We start from the raw sequence: 19,071 nt of genomic DNA, 5'->3' as shown, positions 1-19,071 counted from the left end.
TTTGTTTTTACTTAATTTCTGAAGGATATTTTCATTTGATGAAGTTTTCTGGGTTAATGTTTCTCCTGTCATCATTTTATGTATGTTGTCCCACTGTCTTCTGGTTCTGTGCTTTCTGCTGAGAAATCCATAATTGAAAATCTTACCCCTGCTGCCCTGTCCCTTATGTGTAGTGAATCTCTCCTTCTGAATGCTCTCAAGGTATTTCTGGTATTTTGGTTTGTAGTTTTCTTTTTTTTTTTTTATTGTTTGGATTTTGCTGATCTGTAACTGTATTTACTTGAACACATTTGTAAAGTTTTCAGGAATCACCCCCCTCCCCATTCTGATGTGTTTTTTTCCTCACCTTTGGAATTTAAAGTTGTGTTACATTTTCTGTTATTGTCCCATAGATATCTATGGATCTTTTCAGGTTTTTCAACCTTTTTAAATATTTCAGTTTTTTTAGATTGGTTAATTTCTTTCTGTATATTGTCAGAGTCACTTACTCTTCCATCTCTCCTCTCCATTACGCTATTGAGCCAAGCCACTTCAGACACTATATTTTTTAGTTCTAACTTTTCATTTAGACCTAAAAAATTCCCATTTTTCCTGAAAGAATTCCAGTCTTTTTTATTGGTTTTGATATCTAATGCAGTATCTGTTTTAAGGTTTTTGTCTGATTTGTCCAACCTCTACAAAGGTACTTCCAAAAGTTATTGGAAAAATGAATTAAAAGATGGATATATTTTGGTGCATTAATTTGGAAATCCTTGCATAATTTTTTTCATAGTATGCATTTTCCATCAACTCTTTGGAAACTCCTCATTTTTCATCTTAGATTTGGCATTTCTTGATTGTCTTTGCCTTGGGCAGTTGCTCATATTTGAGTGATTTTGGGTAGTGCTAGTAATTTTGGGTTGTGACATGGATTTTCTGAACTTTATGTTGTGAGACTGACTCGTATAAAAATCATCTGGATGATGTTAACTTTGTTTTATTGGGCATCAGCTTGGCTGGGTACAGACTGACATTTCCACTCAGTTTTTAAAAAATCAGTTTTACAGTGATTTCTGTACTTTTATTCAACTCTTTCTTGGTGAGGATTTTGCACACACACTCTGGTTCTCCAAGGCTGTTTTCCTGTTTTCTCTGGCTTGAAATATTGAATTTTCTAAGTGTTTTGGCTGCAGGTACTACACAAAGTTTTTTCAGACTGGGGCTGTTGTCACATCCAGGTAACGAAAAGAGAGAGGAGAAGATACCAAGGATTACCCCTGCAGTCTTTTTTTTTTTTTTTTTTTTTTTTGACAGGCAGAGTGGACAGTGAGAGAGACAGAGAGAAAGGTCTTCCATTGCCGTTGGTTCACCCTCCAATGGCCTCCGCGGCCGGCGCGCTGTGGCCGGCGCACCGCGCTGATCCGACAGCAGGAGCCAGATACTTATCCTGGTCTCCCATGGTGTGCAGGGCCCAAGTACTCCAGCCATCCTCCATTGCACTCCCTGGCCACAGCAGAGAGCTGGACTGGAAGAGGAGCAACCGGGACAGAATCCGGCGCCCCGACCAGGACTAGAACCCCGTGTGCTGGCACCGCAAAGCGGAGGATTAGCCTAGTGAGCCGCAGCGACCCCTGCAGTCTGTATACAACAGTTTCTCCTCCATTGTTTCCCATTCCAGAAGAGTGGGTTTTCACTCTAGCTACTACGTGTCTGCATGGCAGCTAGAGTGGAGCACTGTACTGCTTCCAGGTCTGCCCAACAATGAGGGCTGCTTAGATAAGGGCAAGGAGCACATTGTTAGTTGAATCACGTAGTGAGAACAAAAGATATGAAAGTGAATGTAGGGGACAGTGAGGAGATAAAGTCATTGTTTGCTGTATTAATTCCCTTAAAGTGTTTGGAATTCTTCCTTTGTGTCTATTGTTTATAATTCAAACATAATTGAAACAGATTTACCTTTTAAGAATATCTATTTATCACTAGAGATAGATATATAAAACATAAAAATAAAAGCCTTAATATTTCTTATTTATTGGAGAGGGAGGGAAGGAGGAAGGTTGGAAGGAAAGGAGAGAGACAAAGAGAGAGACAGAGAAACAGAGAGAGATACAGAACAAACAACCTTTCTGCCATGGATTTACTCTTTCAAATACCCAAAAAAGCCGGGATTAGCCTGGAGCTGGAACTGGGAGCCAGGAATGCAATCCAGGCCTCCCATTAAGGTGATAAAAGTCGAATTACTTGAGTCATCACGGTTGCCTCCTAGGATCGGCACTGGTGGAAACTAGAGTCAAGAACTGAAGTCTGGAATCGGATTCAGGGACCCTGAGATTTGGGTGTCTTCATGACTAGGTTTCACTGTTGTTTTGAAACATGGAGACTTTAGATGCCAATAGTGTGTGCTTTTATGAACATGTGCTTCCTTGCCTTCTATGGTCTGTTTAATTTTCTGTTGAATAGTGCTATTTCTATGCAGCGGTATTATAATTCCATTTTAGAAGCATAATTAAATGGTGATCATATCGTGAATAAATGGGGAAAGAGCAGAGATTCCACCAAACCGCAGAGACATACTTCAAAGATAAAATCCATCAGAGGAAAAAACCGACAAATATTTCCACAAATGCCTAAAAATAAACACAGAAATTCACGAAACAAGAATAAGGAAGACAACATAACCCTCACAAAGGAACACATCAACACTTCAGTATTTGAATGTGAAGATGATGAGGTTGATGAAATGCCTGGAAAGATTGATCATATGATTACTCAGAAGAAATGAGAAGCAGATTTCACAAGTTAAAGAAATCCATACATGACATGGGAGAAAAATTCTCCCATGAGATTGATATTTTGAAGAGAAATCAAACTAAAATATTAGAAATGAATAATTTAATATGTCAAGTAAAAAATACAATGGAAAGCCTTAAGAATAGACTTGGTGAGGGAGAAGAGAGAATATCCGAACTAGAAGACAAATCTTTGGAAATTTCTCAGACCAAAAGGTGAAAAAAAGGGGAGAAATTAGAAAACTTAAAAACAGTGTTGGAGACTTTTGGAAAACTGTCAAACATACAGGTCTTAGGAGTTTCTGAAGATATAGAAAAAGAGAATGTATTAGAAGGCCTATTCAGAGAAATAATTGCAGAAAACTACCCTAATTTGGAGAAAGGGATGTCCAAATACGAGGCACATAGAAGTCCTAATAGACATGACCAGAAAAGATCATCACCACAACACATTGTAGTCAAACTTGGAGCAGTAAAACATAAAAGATTCTAAAATGTGTACAAGAGAAATACCAGATTACTTTCAGAAGATTTCCAATTAGACTCACAGCTGACCTCTTATCTTTTTATTTATTTATTTGACAGAAGAGTTACAGGCAGTGAGAGAGAGAGACAGAGAGAAAGGTCTTCCTTTGGTTAGTTCACTTCCCAAATGGCCACAACTGTGGGAACTATGCCGCTCCAAGCCAGGAGCCAGGTGCCTCCTCCTGGTCTCCAATGCGAGTGCAGGGGCCCAAGCACTTGGGCCATCCTCCACTGCCTTCCCAGGCCACAGCAGAGAGCTGGAATGGAAGAGGAGCAACCAGGACTAGAACCCAGCGATCATATGGGATGCCAGCACTACAGGTGGAGGATTAACCTAGTGCGCCACGATGCTGGCCCCTGACTTCTTCTCGGAAACCTGTAGGCTAGGAAAAAATGGAGAAACATAGTCTAAGTCTTTAAAAAAAACCATCAAGTATTAAATGAAAAAAGAAAACTATACCAGGAAAATCTCTTGTTTGTGAATAAAATTGAAATAAAGACCTTCCATAACAAACAGAAATTGAAAGAATTTGTTACCACTAATCCAGTCTTACAAAAGATGATTAAGGCTGTGCTGCACACAGAAACACAGAAAGATAGTCATAATTATGAAAGAATGTGAAGGCAGAAAATGTCCCAGTAAAAGTACGAAGGAAATCCAAAGTAAACAATGGGAATATTTGCAGAGAAATGACAGGGCCAAGTTGTTACTTATCAATAGTAACCTTGAATGTAGATGGCCTAAATTCTCCAATTAGAAGATACAGACTAGATGAATGGACTAAACAACAAGACTCATGTATTTGCTGCCTATACAAGAAACACAAGTCACCAACAAAAGTACACGCAGACTGAAGGTGAAAGGATGGAAAAAGATATTCCATGCTTTTGGAAAGCAAAAAGAAGCAGGTGTAGCCATACTAATATTAGACAAAATAGACTTTAACACAAAAACTGTTAAAAGAGACAAAGAATGGCAATAGGTAATAATTAAGGGATCAACTCAACAAGAAGATGTGACTATAATAAATATATGTACACCCAAAGCCATAATGCCTGGCTATTTAAAACAGGTGTTAATGGATCTAAAGGGAGACATAGATTTCAGTACAATATTAATAGGGGACTTCAGCACCACACTTTCATCAAAGGACAGATCAACTAGACAGAAAGTCAACAAAGAAACAACAGAGCTAATCTACACTGTGCTAAATGGACCTAACGGATATCTACAAAACTTTTCATCCCACAGTTTCAGAATACACATTCTTTTCATTAGTGCATGATACTTTCTCTAGGATAGAGCATATGCTAGGCCATAAAGCAAGTCTCAGCAAATTCAATAAAACTGAAATGATATCATGCATCTTTTCTGACCACAATGGAATGAAGCTCGAAATTAACAACTCAAGAATCTCTAGAACACATGCAAACACATGGAGACTGAACAACATTCTCCTGAATGAATGATGAGTCATAGAAGAAATCAAAAGGGAAATAAAAAAATTTCTGGAAATGAATGAAGGTGACAGTACAGCATATTGAAACTTACAGGGTACAGCAAAAGCAGTGTTAAGAGGGAAGTTTATGGCAGTTGGTGCATACATCAAGAAATTGTAAAGGCCCCTAATAAATAAGCTATAAATGTGTCTCAAGGACCTAGAAATTAAAAAAAAAAAACTAACCAAACCCAAAATTAGTAGGAGGAAAAGAAATAATTAAAATTAGAGAGCAAACAAAATTTAAACAAAAAATGCAAAAGATTAGTGAAATGAAGAGCCGTTTTTTTTTTGAAAAAATAAACAAAATTGATACACCAGTGGCCCAACTAAGAAAAAAAACAAAAAGAAGACCCAAATCAATAAAATCTGAGATAAAAATGGAAATATAACAACAGATATCACCAAAATAAAAAGAATCATCAGAAATTGCTACAAAGAACTATATGCCAAAAAATTGGAAAATCTAGAAGAATTGGATAGATTCCTGGACAAAATCTATCAAAATTGAGTCATGAAGACATAGAAAACCTAAACAGACTTATAATCAAGATAGAGATTGAATCAGTAATGAACACTCTCCCAGCAAAGAAAAGCCTAAACTAGATGGCTTCCCTGCCAGATTTTAACAGATGTTTAAAGAAGAATTAATTTTAGTTCTTGTTATGCTATTCAAAACAATTAGAGGGGATCCTCCCAAACTCCTTCTATGAAGCCAGCATCACCTCAATTCCTAGAGCAGAAAAAGATAAAACAGAGAACAACTACAGACCAATATCCCTGATGAACACAGATACAAAAATCATCAACAAAATACTGACTAATCCAATCCAACAACATATCAGAAAGATCATTCACCCAGACCAAGTAGAATTTATCTCTGGTATGCAAGAATGGTTTAACATTTGCAAATCAATGAATGTGATACCTCACATTAACAAACTGAAGAACAAAAATCATATGCTTATCTCAATAGGTGTGGAGAATGCATTTGATAAAATACAAAATCCTTTTATGATGAAAGATTTAAGCAAATTCAGTATATAAGGAACATTCCTCAACACAATTGAGTTTCTCATCTTTGTAAGCCATCTTTGTTGCTTTTCTTCTCTTTTCTGTTATGAATAAAAAATGAAAACTGGTGAGTTAGCAAGTATTTTCAATGAAATAAAAATGTAGACCTTGAAGATGGTGTCTCTGAGCTTTTTAAATATTTTCTTAAAAGTGCAGTAATTGGGCAACACAATGTTTAAGTTGGATGAGAGTTTATTTCACTATGGCATCAAACATTTAGGTCAGGTGTTGGGTACCTTTAACTTCCTGGCCACCTGTTTTTGCAGATACAATTATATTGGAACATGGTCATGTTTGGTCATTTGTATGTGGATGCTTCTGTACTACTGTAGCAGGTTTGAGTAGTTTGAAACTGCTGGCCCTTGAAGAAAAAATTTACCAATCACTCTTTTTAGGTGATTCCTTCATTTTTTTTTCTTTTAAAACTTTTATTTTAATCTTTTAAAAATTGTTTTGGTTCATTGTAAATCAATGGTAAATGATGATGAGTGTTAAATAATAATAGGATTATGAAATAATTCTGTTTTAAGGTAGAGGAAAAATAGGTAAGATTCAATCTTATATTTATTTAATTTTCAGTGACTCCATGTGGTAATTGCAAGTTGAAATGAGTTCTGTTGCATTACTAAAGCAAATAGGAAATACTGTTATTTTTTGAAAGACCTCTACAAAGGAGTTAAAAGACATCTAAGAATGATTGATCATGAAATATTAACCTTAATTAATGGTTAAATTTGATAAGAAAAGAAACTTGTCAAGCAAAGATTGTGTCCAGTGAGCTATGATAATATACCAAGGGTTAATTCTTATGCATCCATGCTACTTCATATCTTTGAAAACTTGGTATTTTTTAGAAAACATGTATCTAATTATCTTGACTTTTTTTTTAATGAGAAAACAAAATCAGTCCATATGAAGGTTATGATTAGCCTCTCAAATTTCATTTTAAGTGTTCATCTCATATTTTTCCCTGTTAAATCATGTGGCTGTTGTCATGGAATATAATATTTCAGTTTTATTTTTTCTTTTACAAATACAAGTGTTATATCATAAATTTGTTTTTGAAGACAGATATTTGCACTTGATTTTATTTCATTTGTTCCGTTAAGAAATTTTTGAGTTTTCAGTTACTTTTAAAAATGAAACAGCTAAGTGTATCCCCAAGTAAAAGGAATTTACTTGTATGAATACTATGACAGTCTAAGGAATAAGAAGTATTAGAAGTATATTTAGGCCGGCGCCGCGGCTCAATAGGCTAATCCTCCACCTGTGGTGCTGGCACACCGGGTTCTGTCCCAGTTGCCCCTCTTCCAGGCCAGCTCTCTGCTGTGGCCCGGGAATGCAGTGGAGGATGGCCCAAGTGCTTGGGCCCTGCACCCCACGGGAGACCAGAAGCACCTGGCTCCTGCCTTCGGATCAGCGTAGTGCACAGGCCGCAGTGCACCAGCCATGGTGGCCATTGGAGGGTAAACCAACGGCAAAAGGAAGACCTTTCTCTCTGTCTCTCTGTCTCTTTCTCTAACTATCCACTCTGCCTGTCAAAAAAAAAAAAAGTATATTTAATTGCCATTTTCAGGTTTTACACTGAGAAATGCATGTATGATCTCATTATGTTTACATTACTGCTTTAGCTTTTATTAATATTTGTAATCAAGGTTATTTTATTTTAACTGCTCCTGAGGAGATTTAGTGTCCAGTGGGACTCATGATTTGATTTTAAAATTTGATTACAAGAGCATGATAATTCTTATTTTCACAGGAAGTTTTCTCTTCTGCTATAAAGCTAAATATTTAAATTTGATGAATGTAAAACATTACTTACTAGTTAATGATTAAAATTCAATAAATAATAACTTTAAAAACTTTAGTAAATTGAAATGTACTCCTTTTGGTACAAAGTCAGAAGAACCAAGAAAATTAACTACAATATGCTTTTTAAGAAATACTGATACCAAAGGGATAGTCACACATTTTTTTGTCTTCATTTTTGTTTTTAAAGGCAAGAGGAGCAGATGTGCCAGAGATTCCTGGAGATCTTACTCTTAAGACATGTGGCAGTACAGCCAGTATGAAGGTTAAACATGTGAAAAAGTAAGTTTTACTTTGAAGTGGGTTCTAAATGAATTTCTATAAAGGAAAATCATTTCTTCAGTTCTCTTAAAACTTTTCTTTAAATTCCTTACTAAATATGCTGTTGCTGTTCATACATTAAATTATACTGTACATCCTGAAACTGTGGCTTAACAATGTAGTAGGGCTGCAGATTATTTGCTTGTCTGAAATTACTGTTTATTTTTTATCTTAAAATGATGAATGTCACTGTCTTAAAGGTTACATTTTTTAACAGGAACAAACCAAGTGTGTTCTTCTTAGTACCTTTAATGTCTGCTCTTACACATTTAGCAAAATAGACTCCGTTGCTTATAAAGGTTGCTTGATTTCAGTTTTGCCTTTGAAAAACCTGAAATAGATGACAGATATCTGAACTTATCCTGTTCTGTTTTGAACACAAAACTGTCTTTTCACTTATAAAATGTTAGATAGCTGTACTTCATGTGTAAGTAGAGGGAAGATAGGATAAAGATATTCATTGTGCATCCAGGTCCACTGCTCCAGGACTGATGGGCTATGACAACATTCACAGGTAAAATATGGTTTTGTTTGTGTTGCTTCTGGTTGGAAGCTGGCTGTTCAGAATCCGTTTCTTTAAAATTTGCTTAAGTACATATTTCTATGGATGTTGACTTGGATTGTCATAATTAGAAGAGTGTATATATATATATATAAATACATATATATGTATATGTGTATGTGTATATATAAAATGTTTTATTTTTGATGTGTGCACTAAATGCGAATATTTATTTCATTTATTTGATTCTGTATTTCTGAAAGAGTTTGTGTGGCTATATGTGCCTCATGCGCATGTGCTTATTAAGTATTTTTGCTTGCATGAGCTCTCACACTCATTGTGTTTTCACTTTAGACTAGGCAATTTTGACTTCCTTTATCTTATTTCTTACTTATTTTGATGTATTTCAGGTTACCCTTCACTAAAGGTCACTTTCCAAGGATGGCTGAATGTGCGCATTTCCATTATGAGAACGTTGAGTTTGGCAGCATACAGGTATATTCAAGGCATTTCTGAAGCTCTGAACTAATTATATGTGTATACAATATATATCTCTGATAGGTGACACTTTTCAATAGTTTCTTCTACTGATGTCTTACTGGTTGAGGAAATTTTTAAAAATTCTTTTCTGTTGACTAACACTTTTCATGTATGAATTCATCTCATAATTCATACATAAAATTAACCATCACATTAACATATATCAATTAAGGAAAAATCAGTCCTTCCTCTTCGTTTGTCCGATTTTGTGCCCTGGATCATGTATTGTATTCATATGTCCAAGGGTGTGTGGAGCAGCTTTGTAAGTTTCCTAATCTACCTTGTCTTAATTATTTTGGATTTTGATACTTGGCAGATTAAAATGGTTTCACCTGAGTTTTTTTTTTTTTCAGAAATGTCTTGATGTTATTAGCATTTCCATTTACATATAATTACAGAATCTAACTTGTTGGCGTAGAGGTAAATACTTTGCTGTTACTGTAAATCATTGACAGCTTAATGTTAAAAAAATTATGAAACAACCATTTAAAAATTTCTTTTTCTTAGGAGAACAAAAATCATTCTTTATGCATTTGTTTTTCTAAAATAGGTTTAAACAGAGGAAAAAATATCTTAATTTCTGCATACAGTAAAGATAGGTTCTCTCCCTTTTGCCAGTCCCCCTAATTTTAATCTCTCTACCAAAGAAAACTTACAAGACATGATTGATACTGCAGTATGCTACTGTTTATGATTTTATTTAATATAAAATTAGATGAATTTGATCTGTAAGATTTATGAAGATGAAGGACATTTCTCTTTCAGATAAACTGACAATTTATCTGAAATTAGAGGTTTTTAATACTTGACTACTCTGAAATCAAACAAAGGATATTTTGTTTCTTTAATCTGCATATCCTTGAGATTCCCATTAACAGTGATGAATTTGTTAGGTCAGGAAGAACTGATTAAGAAGACATTCATGAATATATTTTTATTTTCTGACTGTTAATGCATTTTAATAAATCTAATCTACACAACTTACAACTTAATGAAATTATTTTCTAGTTAATTTATTTTTTGGTCTTTACAAGTTTAAAAATGGGCTCTTTTGTAGGCAATAAGTATTATAAAGGAGTTTTAGTGAGCATCAAGAAAAGAATTAGAACTATAGAGATCTAAAACCATGTGAGGTATTTAAAATGTTGATATTGTATAGTAGATCAGTAATTTTCTGATTTGAAATAAAAATAAAACTTTCATTGGTAAGTGGGATGCAATGGAATAGAGAAACTACTCACCTTAGCAAATACAGATTCTAATTTCCTTTATGTTTTTTAAGCAGCTTGTGACCTGCACAAGTAGCTCAGCCTTGTTGGGTTTTGTTTCCTTTATCTCTGCGGTGAATGAGGTTGTCCTAAACAACATTGTAGTTTTTAACTTTATCATTAAAGAGTTTATTATAGGGTCATTGAGGATGTGGGTAGGGCACAGACAATAGTTATTCAACTGGGTTTGACTCTCCTGAGAGTTTGTTGAATGAAAGTAATGTTAGGATTCTGTCCTGTTAATTGGAGGACTGTGTTAATTGTTGGGGGTGGGCAGGAATGTGTTTGATGGTTTCCTACCACTGCACAGTCTTGTAATCGTCCTGTTAAAGAGCTGTACCATTTTTGTCTTTCCCCCACCACTCATAATTTTATCCTATATATATGTTTCCGCTATTCAGGCAGAACAGGAAAAGAAGATGTGGTATTAACTCAGTTTGTGACCCTTCATTTGTGAGGCAAATGACTGAGAGTTTTCGTGATTGTGGTTATTGACCACGAGGCTCTTGGAGCATTGGGGCTGAGGTAGTTCAAAGGAAATCAGCCAAGATACCTCCCCTGTGTCCTCTCCAGACTCTTCCCTCTGCGCAGGCTCGCTCTCTGACACACCTCCCATGTGAAATCCATTCTCCAGCCAGTCTTGCCCCTCTGTGTAATGTCTTTGGAGACAGATCCCTACCTACTATATCTTCCAAGGTTGTTTGCCTTCTGTTTCCTATTGGGATCAGCCGACGTCATATACAATCAGGAGAAAAGCTCTAGTTTTTGTTAACTAAGTTGAATGGTAAAGGAACTCTAATAGCAACCTTACTTGACTTACATGTTTATGTTTTTTTTTTTTTTTTTGACTTGGTTGTTCTCTCTTTTTACATTTTTATGGACTGATTGCCATTTAAAGAAGACCAAAAACAACATAAACCTCCAAACAATCCTACATTTTGTTACTACAAGCAGTTAATATTAGATTCTTGTTACTTTACCACTACCTTGCTTTGTATAAAATAAGTTCTAGCACATTAAAAAGATTTATTTACTTTTAAAGATTTATCTGTTTATTTGAAAAGTTGCAAAGAGAGATGGAGAGAGAGCTAGAGAATCTTCAATTCACTGGTTCACTCCCCAAATGGCCACAATGGCTGGGACTGGAGCCAGGCCAAAGCCAGAAGTATCGAGTGCTATTTGGGTCTCCCACATGGGTAGCAGGGGCTCAGTTACTTGGACCATCATTAGCTTCCTTCCCAAAGCACATCAGCGGGGAGCTGGATTGGAGCAGAATAGCTGGGACTTGAGCTGGCACTCTGATATAGGAGGCTGGCTTTGTAAGCTGCAGCTTAACCTGCTGCACCAAAATGCCAGCCCTGTTTATGGTAGTTTTTTTTTTTTTTTGGAAGGTAGAACCAGAGCCAGAGCACATGTGTGTGCATGTGTTAGAGAGAAAGTGAGAGATATCTAATCGATCTATCTAGTGGTTTACTCTCCAGATGGCTGGGGCTGGTCCAGGCTGAATCCAGGAGCCCAGAACTCCATCTGTGTCTTCCACATGGGTGACAGGGCCCAAGTACTTGTACCAGCCTTTGCTGCTTTCCAGGTGGATTAGCCGGGACCCATATTGGGAGCAGGGCAGCCAGAAGATGAACTGGTACTCATGTAAGGGACACTGGCATTGCAAGTGACAACTTAATCCGTTGTGCCACAATGCCAGCCCCCACTCTAGCACATTGATTCCAAGCATGTTTATAGAAAATGAATCCCATATCACTTATTTTTAATATAAGAGTAGAAACACGTTCTGAGGACAAAAATAAGAAAACTGAGTAACATATGTCTGTCGTAGGTTATCAGTCCCATTCTGGGCAGCTCCATTGTATACTAGTAGGCATGGAATTGTCAGTTGGCTTACTCCATTGCATTAGGGCTTTGTATTAGTCTGTTTTGTGTTTCTATATCAAAATACCTGAGAGACTGGGTATGTTATAAAGAAAAGAGGTTCCTTTAAAAATTTTTAAAAAAATTTATACGAAGTGAACAAATTTCATATATTTTATATATACAGATATGGGGGCAGAGTGATACTTCCCACCCTGTCCTCTGTGCTGCCCATGTTCCCACCCCTCTTCCTTTCTTATTTTTTTCTTTTAATGTTTTTTTTTTAACATTTATTTAATGAATATAAATTTCCAAAGTACAGCTTATGGATTACTCTTTTAATGTTTTCAAAAATACTTATTTTATTTATTTGAAAGATAGAGTTAACAGAGACAGAGAGGGAGAGATAGTGAGTTCTTCCATCTGCTGGTCACTCCCCAAATGGCTGCAGTGGCCCGTCTGGGCCAGGCTGAAGCCAGAAGCTTCTTCTGGGTCTCTCACGTGGGTATAGGGGCCCAAGTACCTGGGCCATCTTCTGTTGCTTTGCTATGCATATTAACAGGGAGCTGGATCAAATATGGAGCAGCTGGGGCTCTAACCAGTACCCATATAGGATGCTGGCATCACAGGTGGCAGCTTAGCCTGCTGTACCACAGCACCACCCCCTCTTTTGATTTTTATTATGACATACTTTCAGGTTTCTTTAGCTCATAGTCCTAGAGGGCCAAAAACATGGCATTGGCGTTGGCATCCTGTGAGGTCTCCCCTGGCTGCTTTGCAGCATGGCAGAGAAGCAGAAAAGGAACCTGCTTTGTGTGGAAGGCACAAAGTGTGTTGGAGTGGCCTCACTTAGGAACAACCTGCTCTTTCGAGGACTAAGTCACTCTGTGAAACCAGCATTAATCCTTCTCAAGGGTGGTGCCTCGTTGACCTAATTATTACCTCCCAATAAGCCTCGCCTTTTAATGATTCCACCACTTCTGGGGCCAAGTTTCTGGCAGAAGAACCTTCCTTTCGAAAGACACTTAAACCATATCCAAAACATAGAGGTTTTACTTATAAAATGAGAATAATTATTATTAATTCTGTGTGTTATAAATTCCAATGATTGCTTTTAAAAAAAGAACTATTTATTTATTGGAAAATCAGAATTACAGAGAGAGAGAGATCTTGTTTCCACTGGTTCATCCCCCAAGATGGCTGCAACGTCTGGGACTGGGCCAGGCCAAAACCAGGAGCCAGGAGCTTCATCCATGTCTCCCACATGGATGGCAGGGCCTCAAACTCTTGTGCCATCTGCCGCTGTTGTTCTCATGCCACTAGCAGGGAGCTGGATCTGGAAGTGGAGTAGCGGGGACAGGAACTGTCACTCATACAGCATGCTGGCATTGCAGGTGGCAGCTGTAAGTGCAGTGCCACAGTGCTGGCCCTCCAGTTATCAGTTTTATTTAGATAAAAGACCATTTGCTTATAAAACAATTCAGATGTAAGTAATTTGCGTCAGTATTACCAATGCCATATACAAGGTGCAAAGGGCATTTTCATGAATTCCCACCTTATCTTTGCAGCTGACTGCATCTTTGTTTGGATACCTAATGTGCATCTGCAGCTTAGCTTGCCTAGAACAGTCTCCTCTCAAACTGCTCTTCCTGTTGTCCTCCCGATTTTGTAAATAGTTGCTGCAGCTCTGTCCCGGGGCCAGCTGATAACTGGAGGCCTGCTGGATTTCTCCTTATCAGTTCTCACATTCTGTCCATCAGTGAATTTCTTGGCTTGGCCCTTAAAATACTTCTAGAATATGATTTCATACACCAGTTTCTCTATCATCACCATAAGTTGAACTGTTATCACCAAGGGAGGATTATCTAAATAGCCTTGTAGTGTTGAAACAGCAGCAAGAATGACTTTTTTTCATTTAAAGATTTTATTTATTTGAAAGGCAGAGTTACTGAAAGAGAAGGAGAGGGAGAGACACAGAGTTTTCTTCTTCCATCTGCTAGTTCACTCCCCAAATGACCACAATAGCCAGGGCTGGGCCAAGCCAATGCCAAGAGCCTGAAACTCCTTCTGGGTCTCCCATTTGTGTGGCAGGGACCCAAGCACTTGGGCCATCTTCCTCTGCCTTCCCAGGTGCTTTAGCAGGGAGCTGGATAGGAAGCGAAGCAGCTGGGATTGTTACTGGCCCCCAGATGGGATGCCAACATCACCCAGGGAGTGGCTTAACTCCCTGTCACAGCACTGGCCTCAAGAATGATTCTTTGCTGATGTAGATCATGTTGTGCCCCTTTTTCAAAACCTTCAGTTAGTTCTTATTTTATTCCTTAGCATTTCCTGCAAGGATTTATGGGAGCTCCTTTGTGAACCTTGTCTCTTCTCCCCCTTAGACAGAGCGTTTAAGACACTGCTGTGGCCGGTGCCACGGCTCACTAGGCTAATCCTCCACCTGTGGTACTGGCACACCGGATTCTAGTCCCGGTCAGGGTGCTGGATTCTGTCCCTGTTGCCCCTCTTCCAGGCCAACTCTCTGCTGTGGCCAGGGAGTGCAGTGGAGGATGGCCCAAGTGCTTGGGCCCTGCACCCCATGGGAGACCAGGAGAAGCACCTGGCTCCTGCCTTTGGATCAGTGGGATGTGCTGGCCGCAGCGCGCCGGCTGCGGCGGCCATTGGAGGGTGAACCAATGGCAAAAGGGAAGACCTTTCTCTCTGTCTCTCTCTCTCACTGTCTACTCTGCCTGTCCAAAAAAAAAAAAAAAAAAAAAAGTCACTGCGGCCCATTTCCTCCTCTCCAACACATCTTCCCTCCTCAGGGAGCTTGTGATTCCTGTTCTCTCCACTTGTAAGCCCCCCGGGATGTCCATGTACCTTGGTGACTCCCCTCTTTTTAATTTTATTTATTTATTCAAGAGATAGAGCTAGAAACAGAGAGAAAGGTCTTCTGTCTGCTGGTTCACTCCCCAGATGGCCGCAGTGGCCAGAGTTGGGCTGATCCGAAGCCAGGATCCAGGAGCTTCTTCCGGGTCTCTCACGCGGGTGCAGGGGCCCAGGTACTCGGGCCATTCTCTACTGCTATCCCAGGCCATCAGCAGGGATGCTGGCGCCACAAGTGTAAGTTAGCCTACTATGCCACAGCGCCCCGGTGCCTCCCCTCTTAGCACACTTGCACCAATGTTGTCTTCTCAGAACACCTTTCCTACTAAAGAATGTGACCCGAGTCACCACTATTCCTTCTTGTCCTCCTGTGCTTGTTTCCTCTCCAGAGCACCTGCCACCATTTGGCAAGTCCGTTTTTTTTTATTATTTATCTTCTCCCTCTCAATTTGATCCCCTGCCAGCTTCCAGATGGTGCCTAATAAATATTTGTTGAATGAATGGATGAATGAGGTGAATAGGTAAATGAGTTTAAATTTGAAGAGATACAGTTGACTTTAAAAATATTGTTTTCTTATTTTTATTCATTTAAATTTTGCTCTTATGAGATAGGAATATATAGTCCTTTTATTAAGAGCTTATTATAAAACATCAAATGGAATAGATAATTAAAAATACAAATGCTAGGGCCAGCACTATGGTGTAGCAGGTTAAAGTCCCACCCTACAATGTAGGCATCCCACATAGGTATCAGTTCGAGTCCCGGCTGCTCCACTTTCAATCCAGCTCTCTGCTTTAGCCTGGGAAAGTATTAGAAGATAGCCCAAGTCCTTGGACCTTTGTGCCCACGTGGGAGACCTGGAAGAAGTTCCTGGCTCCTGGCTTTGGATCAGTGCAGCTCCGGCCATTGCGGCCATCTAGGGTGTGAAACCAGCAGACGGAAGACATCTCTCTCCATCTTCTCTTTCTGCCTCTCCTTCTCTCTCTGTGTAACACTAACTTTCAAATAAATAAATAAATCTTTAAAAAAATACAAGTGCTAGTTAAAAATCTCTTCATATTCTGTCCTTTCTGTTAAATATTGATAATATAACTGTTTATAACTTTTCTATATATTTGTGAAATATACACCAGTATCCGCAGATAGAATTCTAGCAATAACTAGCTAGCTAGCCATAATCTTTTAAAAACGCAAATAGAATTCTACTATACAGTGCCTTGAAACTTAATTTTTTACTTGGAAGTATTATCTTGGGCTTATTTATCAGTCAATTCAGTAATTTGGAATTATCTTTTTGTTTTTCATAGCTACATGGTATTTCATTTTAAAAATTACATACTATTTGATTTAATCAGTGTTCTGTGGGTGGACAGTTTGGGCTTATTGATATGACTATATTCATTAAATAAAATGTTCTAAGGTGATTCACTAGGTCAAAGGATATATTCAGTTTAAAATGTTGGAATTTGTTAATTTTTTTAAAAAGTGCCTATTTGTTTTATAGCAAATATGAGTATTTTTTCTCACATTCTTAGCAGTGGCAGTGAAACATCTTATGATCTTATGTTTTTACCTATACAGTAGGTGAAGCATGGCATCATTTGTTATTGTAATTTGTGTTTCTTTAGTTATGAGTAAAATTGTACTTTATTTTATACTTCTAAATCATTTCTATTTCTCATTCTGTGAACTTTGTTATATCCTTTGCTGTTCATTTTTCTGTTTTTAAAAAATCAGTATTCTTTGAGGCTTGTCTGTCTTCTTAACTGCTCTGGCCAGGCCTAGACAAACCACAGTCAGTGGTCTGGAAGTGGGTACACCTGCATGTACACAGTTAATGGGTGACAGGAGGGAGCATTTCCGGATCCATGTGGGAGTTGGCAAGTGAGCTGTGTATTCGGAAGAATAAAGCTTGGTTGGTGCCTTACACGGATCCTGTGAATTAGGTTCTCAAATCGCCAGTTTAGAGAGATAGACGTAGGATTTGTGAGTGATGAAGAGGTTTGCCAGGGATTGTATGGATAGTAAATAGGAGATCCAGAATTTGAAAAAAGGTGGTCTGTTTTTAAGTCATTCCTTTGTTTTAACCCAGTTTGTTTCTCGTACAGTGAGTGTCAAGCCTGTCTATGTTTTTTTCTGGTGTAAAATAAGCTTTAGAATGCACAAATGTGTTCCAGTCTCATTTCGGCACCTTTCTAGCAGTGCTCTTAGACAAATGGTCTGCCCATCCTGATTCACTCTCAGCTCAGCTGTAAAGTGTGCTGTAACATGGTGTTGACATGCAAGAAGTGTTGCTGGTGTGGTGGACAGTGGGCGAGTTCTCACTGAGCCATGCTCTCTTGACCCCCTGCATGGGGTAGGGAGTCATATGTTAATCTTGGTCTTGTTTTTTCCCTATCTTCTCACTGAGAGGGAGTGTGGTTCCTGGATATAGTAAGTACTATGTGATAGCTAATGTTCTTTCTAGCTAAGATATTGTACATGAATTGTGAGCTCTGATTTAGAGAACTGAGGTGTGACAAGGTGAGCGAGCTAATATGTACCCACTTAGGAAGTCCCGGTGAGGCAGGGAGAAATTGATTTTGTCACTGCTCCTTTTTTTAAAAATTTTTAAAGATTTATTTATTTATTTGAAAGGCAGAGTTAACAGAGATGCAGAGAAAGAGAGAGAGAGAGAAAGTCTTCCATCCACTGGTTCACTCCCCCATTGACAGCACTGGCTGGAGCTGGGCTGATCTGAAGCAGAAGCCAGAAGCTTCTTTTGAATCTCCCACACTGGTGCAGGGGCCTAAGGATTTGGACCATCTTCTGCTGCTTTCACAGGACATAGCAGAGAGCTGGATCATAAGTGGAGCAGCTGAGACCCAAACCAGCGCCCATATGGGCGCCATATGTGGGCACTGCAGGCAGCGGCTTTACCCACTGTGCTACAGTGCTGGCCCCAGCACTGCTCCTAGTACGTAAGTTAGAAATTTTGAGAAAGAAATGAGGCCACTTTTTGGAAGACTCAGTTGGTCAGGCATATCAATTAAACTAATTCTTGAGTCCCAGCTACTATACATGCATGGGTGGAAATGATGTCCATAATGAATATATTATTCACAGGAGAGGAATGGGGGATGATCAGGAGGGCAGCTCTGGTCATTTGGGAAAGAGAACATCCCCCTGGACCGTGAGTCTCTTCAGCTTAGGACAAGTTCCCAGAGGTCCCCAGTGGAATAATAACTCCCCACATAGCAGAGCAAAAATGCAAGATCTAGGGAATCAGTGATCAAGGGAATTAGAAAATCAGCCCCTACGTCACAACGTGTCTCAGAGGCATTTGAAGTTCAGCAACCACAGTAACAGCCGAACACAGAAAGAAGAAACCCCCTCTGCTTTCTCAGAATGGCTTAGAGATCATGGGAGAAAATATGCTGGGCTTGACCCCGAGTCAGCTGGGCAAGGTTTGTTAAAAGTCAACTTTGTCACTAAGAGCTGGCCTGATAGCACTAAGAAATTACAAAACTGGATGGTTTAAATGAAAGATCAATTGAGGAATTACGAAAAGAAGCTCAGAAAGTTTTTCTAAGGAGAGATGAAGAGAAACAAAAGCAAAAGGCAAAGATTATGATATCCACAGTAGAAGTAATGGACAGGAGGTTAAGAGAAAGGTCCCTTTGTAGGGAAATGGGCCAAAAGATCATAAAGGGGGAAAGAGTAGCTCCTAAAACTGGCTAACATACACCTAGAGCTGCTGAATGTTCTAACTGTGGAAAGCTGGGCCATTTAAAAAAATTGCCTGGCATTAAAAATAGAAGATAATTCACCTCATGGACTTCAGCAGGGTCAGGGTTCCTCTTCAACAGATCCTACCAGGAAGCCTTGAAGGGGAGGAGTTAATATTCCTGATGGACTCTGGGCTGCCCAGTCCTCCCTTGCTTGTCAACCAAATGGCACAAAAGTTATCTTAAAAAATAAAAGCCAGTGTCTGGCGTAAAAAAGGGAAGGATTTCAGGTCCCAAAATTAGGGTCAGGATTTTTCCTATGT

General features: G+C 38.6%; 1 protein-coding gene across 5 annotated transcripts in view; it reads left to right on the top strand.

Annotated features, from left to right (window-relative positions):
* The window catches only part of ARHGAP32 (Rho GTPase activating protein 32), a 318,668-nt gene that overhangs the window by 155,644 nt on the left and 143,953 nt on the right, over positions 1 to 19,071 (top strand). For 4 of the 5 annotated variants that reach the window (XM_070048333.1, XM_070048334.1, XM_051847957.2 and 1 more), the window contains 3 exons: positions 7,866 to 7,957; positions 8,469 to 8,510; positions 8,909 to 8,993. In XM_070048333.1, the coding sequence (XP_069904434.1) occupies positions 7,866 to 7,957; positions 8,469 to 8,510; positions 8,909 to 8,993 (219 nt within the window). The remainder of the gene's footprint in view (positions 1 to 7,865; positions 7,958 to 8,468; positions 8,511 to 8,908; positions 8,994 to 19,071) is intronic. The other variant, XM_070048328.1, reaches the window with a different exon arrangement.

The sequence above is a fragment of the Oryctolagus cuniculus genome, chromosome 1 (assembly GCF_964237555.1).
Source record: "Oryctolagus cuniculus chromosome 1, mOryCun1.1, whole genome shotgun sequence".
Lineage (NCBI taxonomy): Eukaryota > Metazoa > Chordata > Mammalia > Lagomorpha > Leporidae > Oryctolagus > Oryctolagus cuniculus.
The sequence above is the reverse complement of the archived record's forward strand: the minus strand, read 5'-3'. Positions and strand labels throughout refer to the sequence as shown.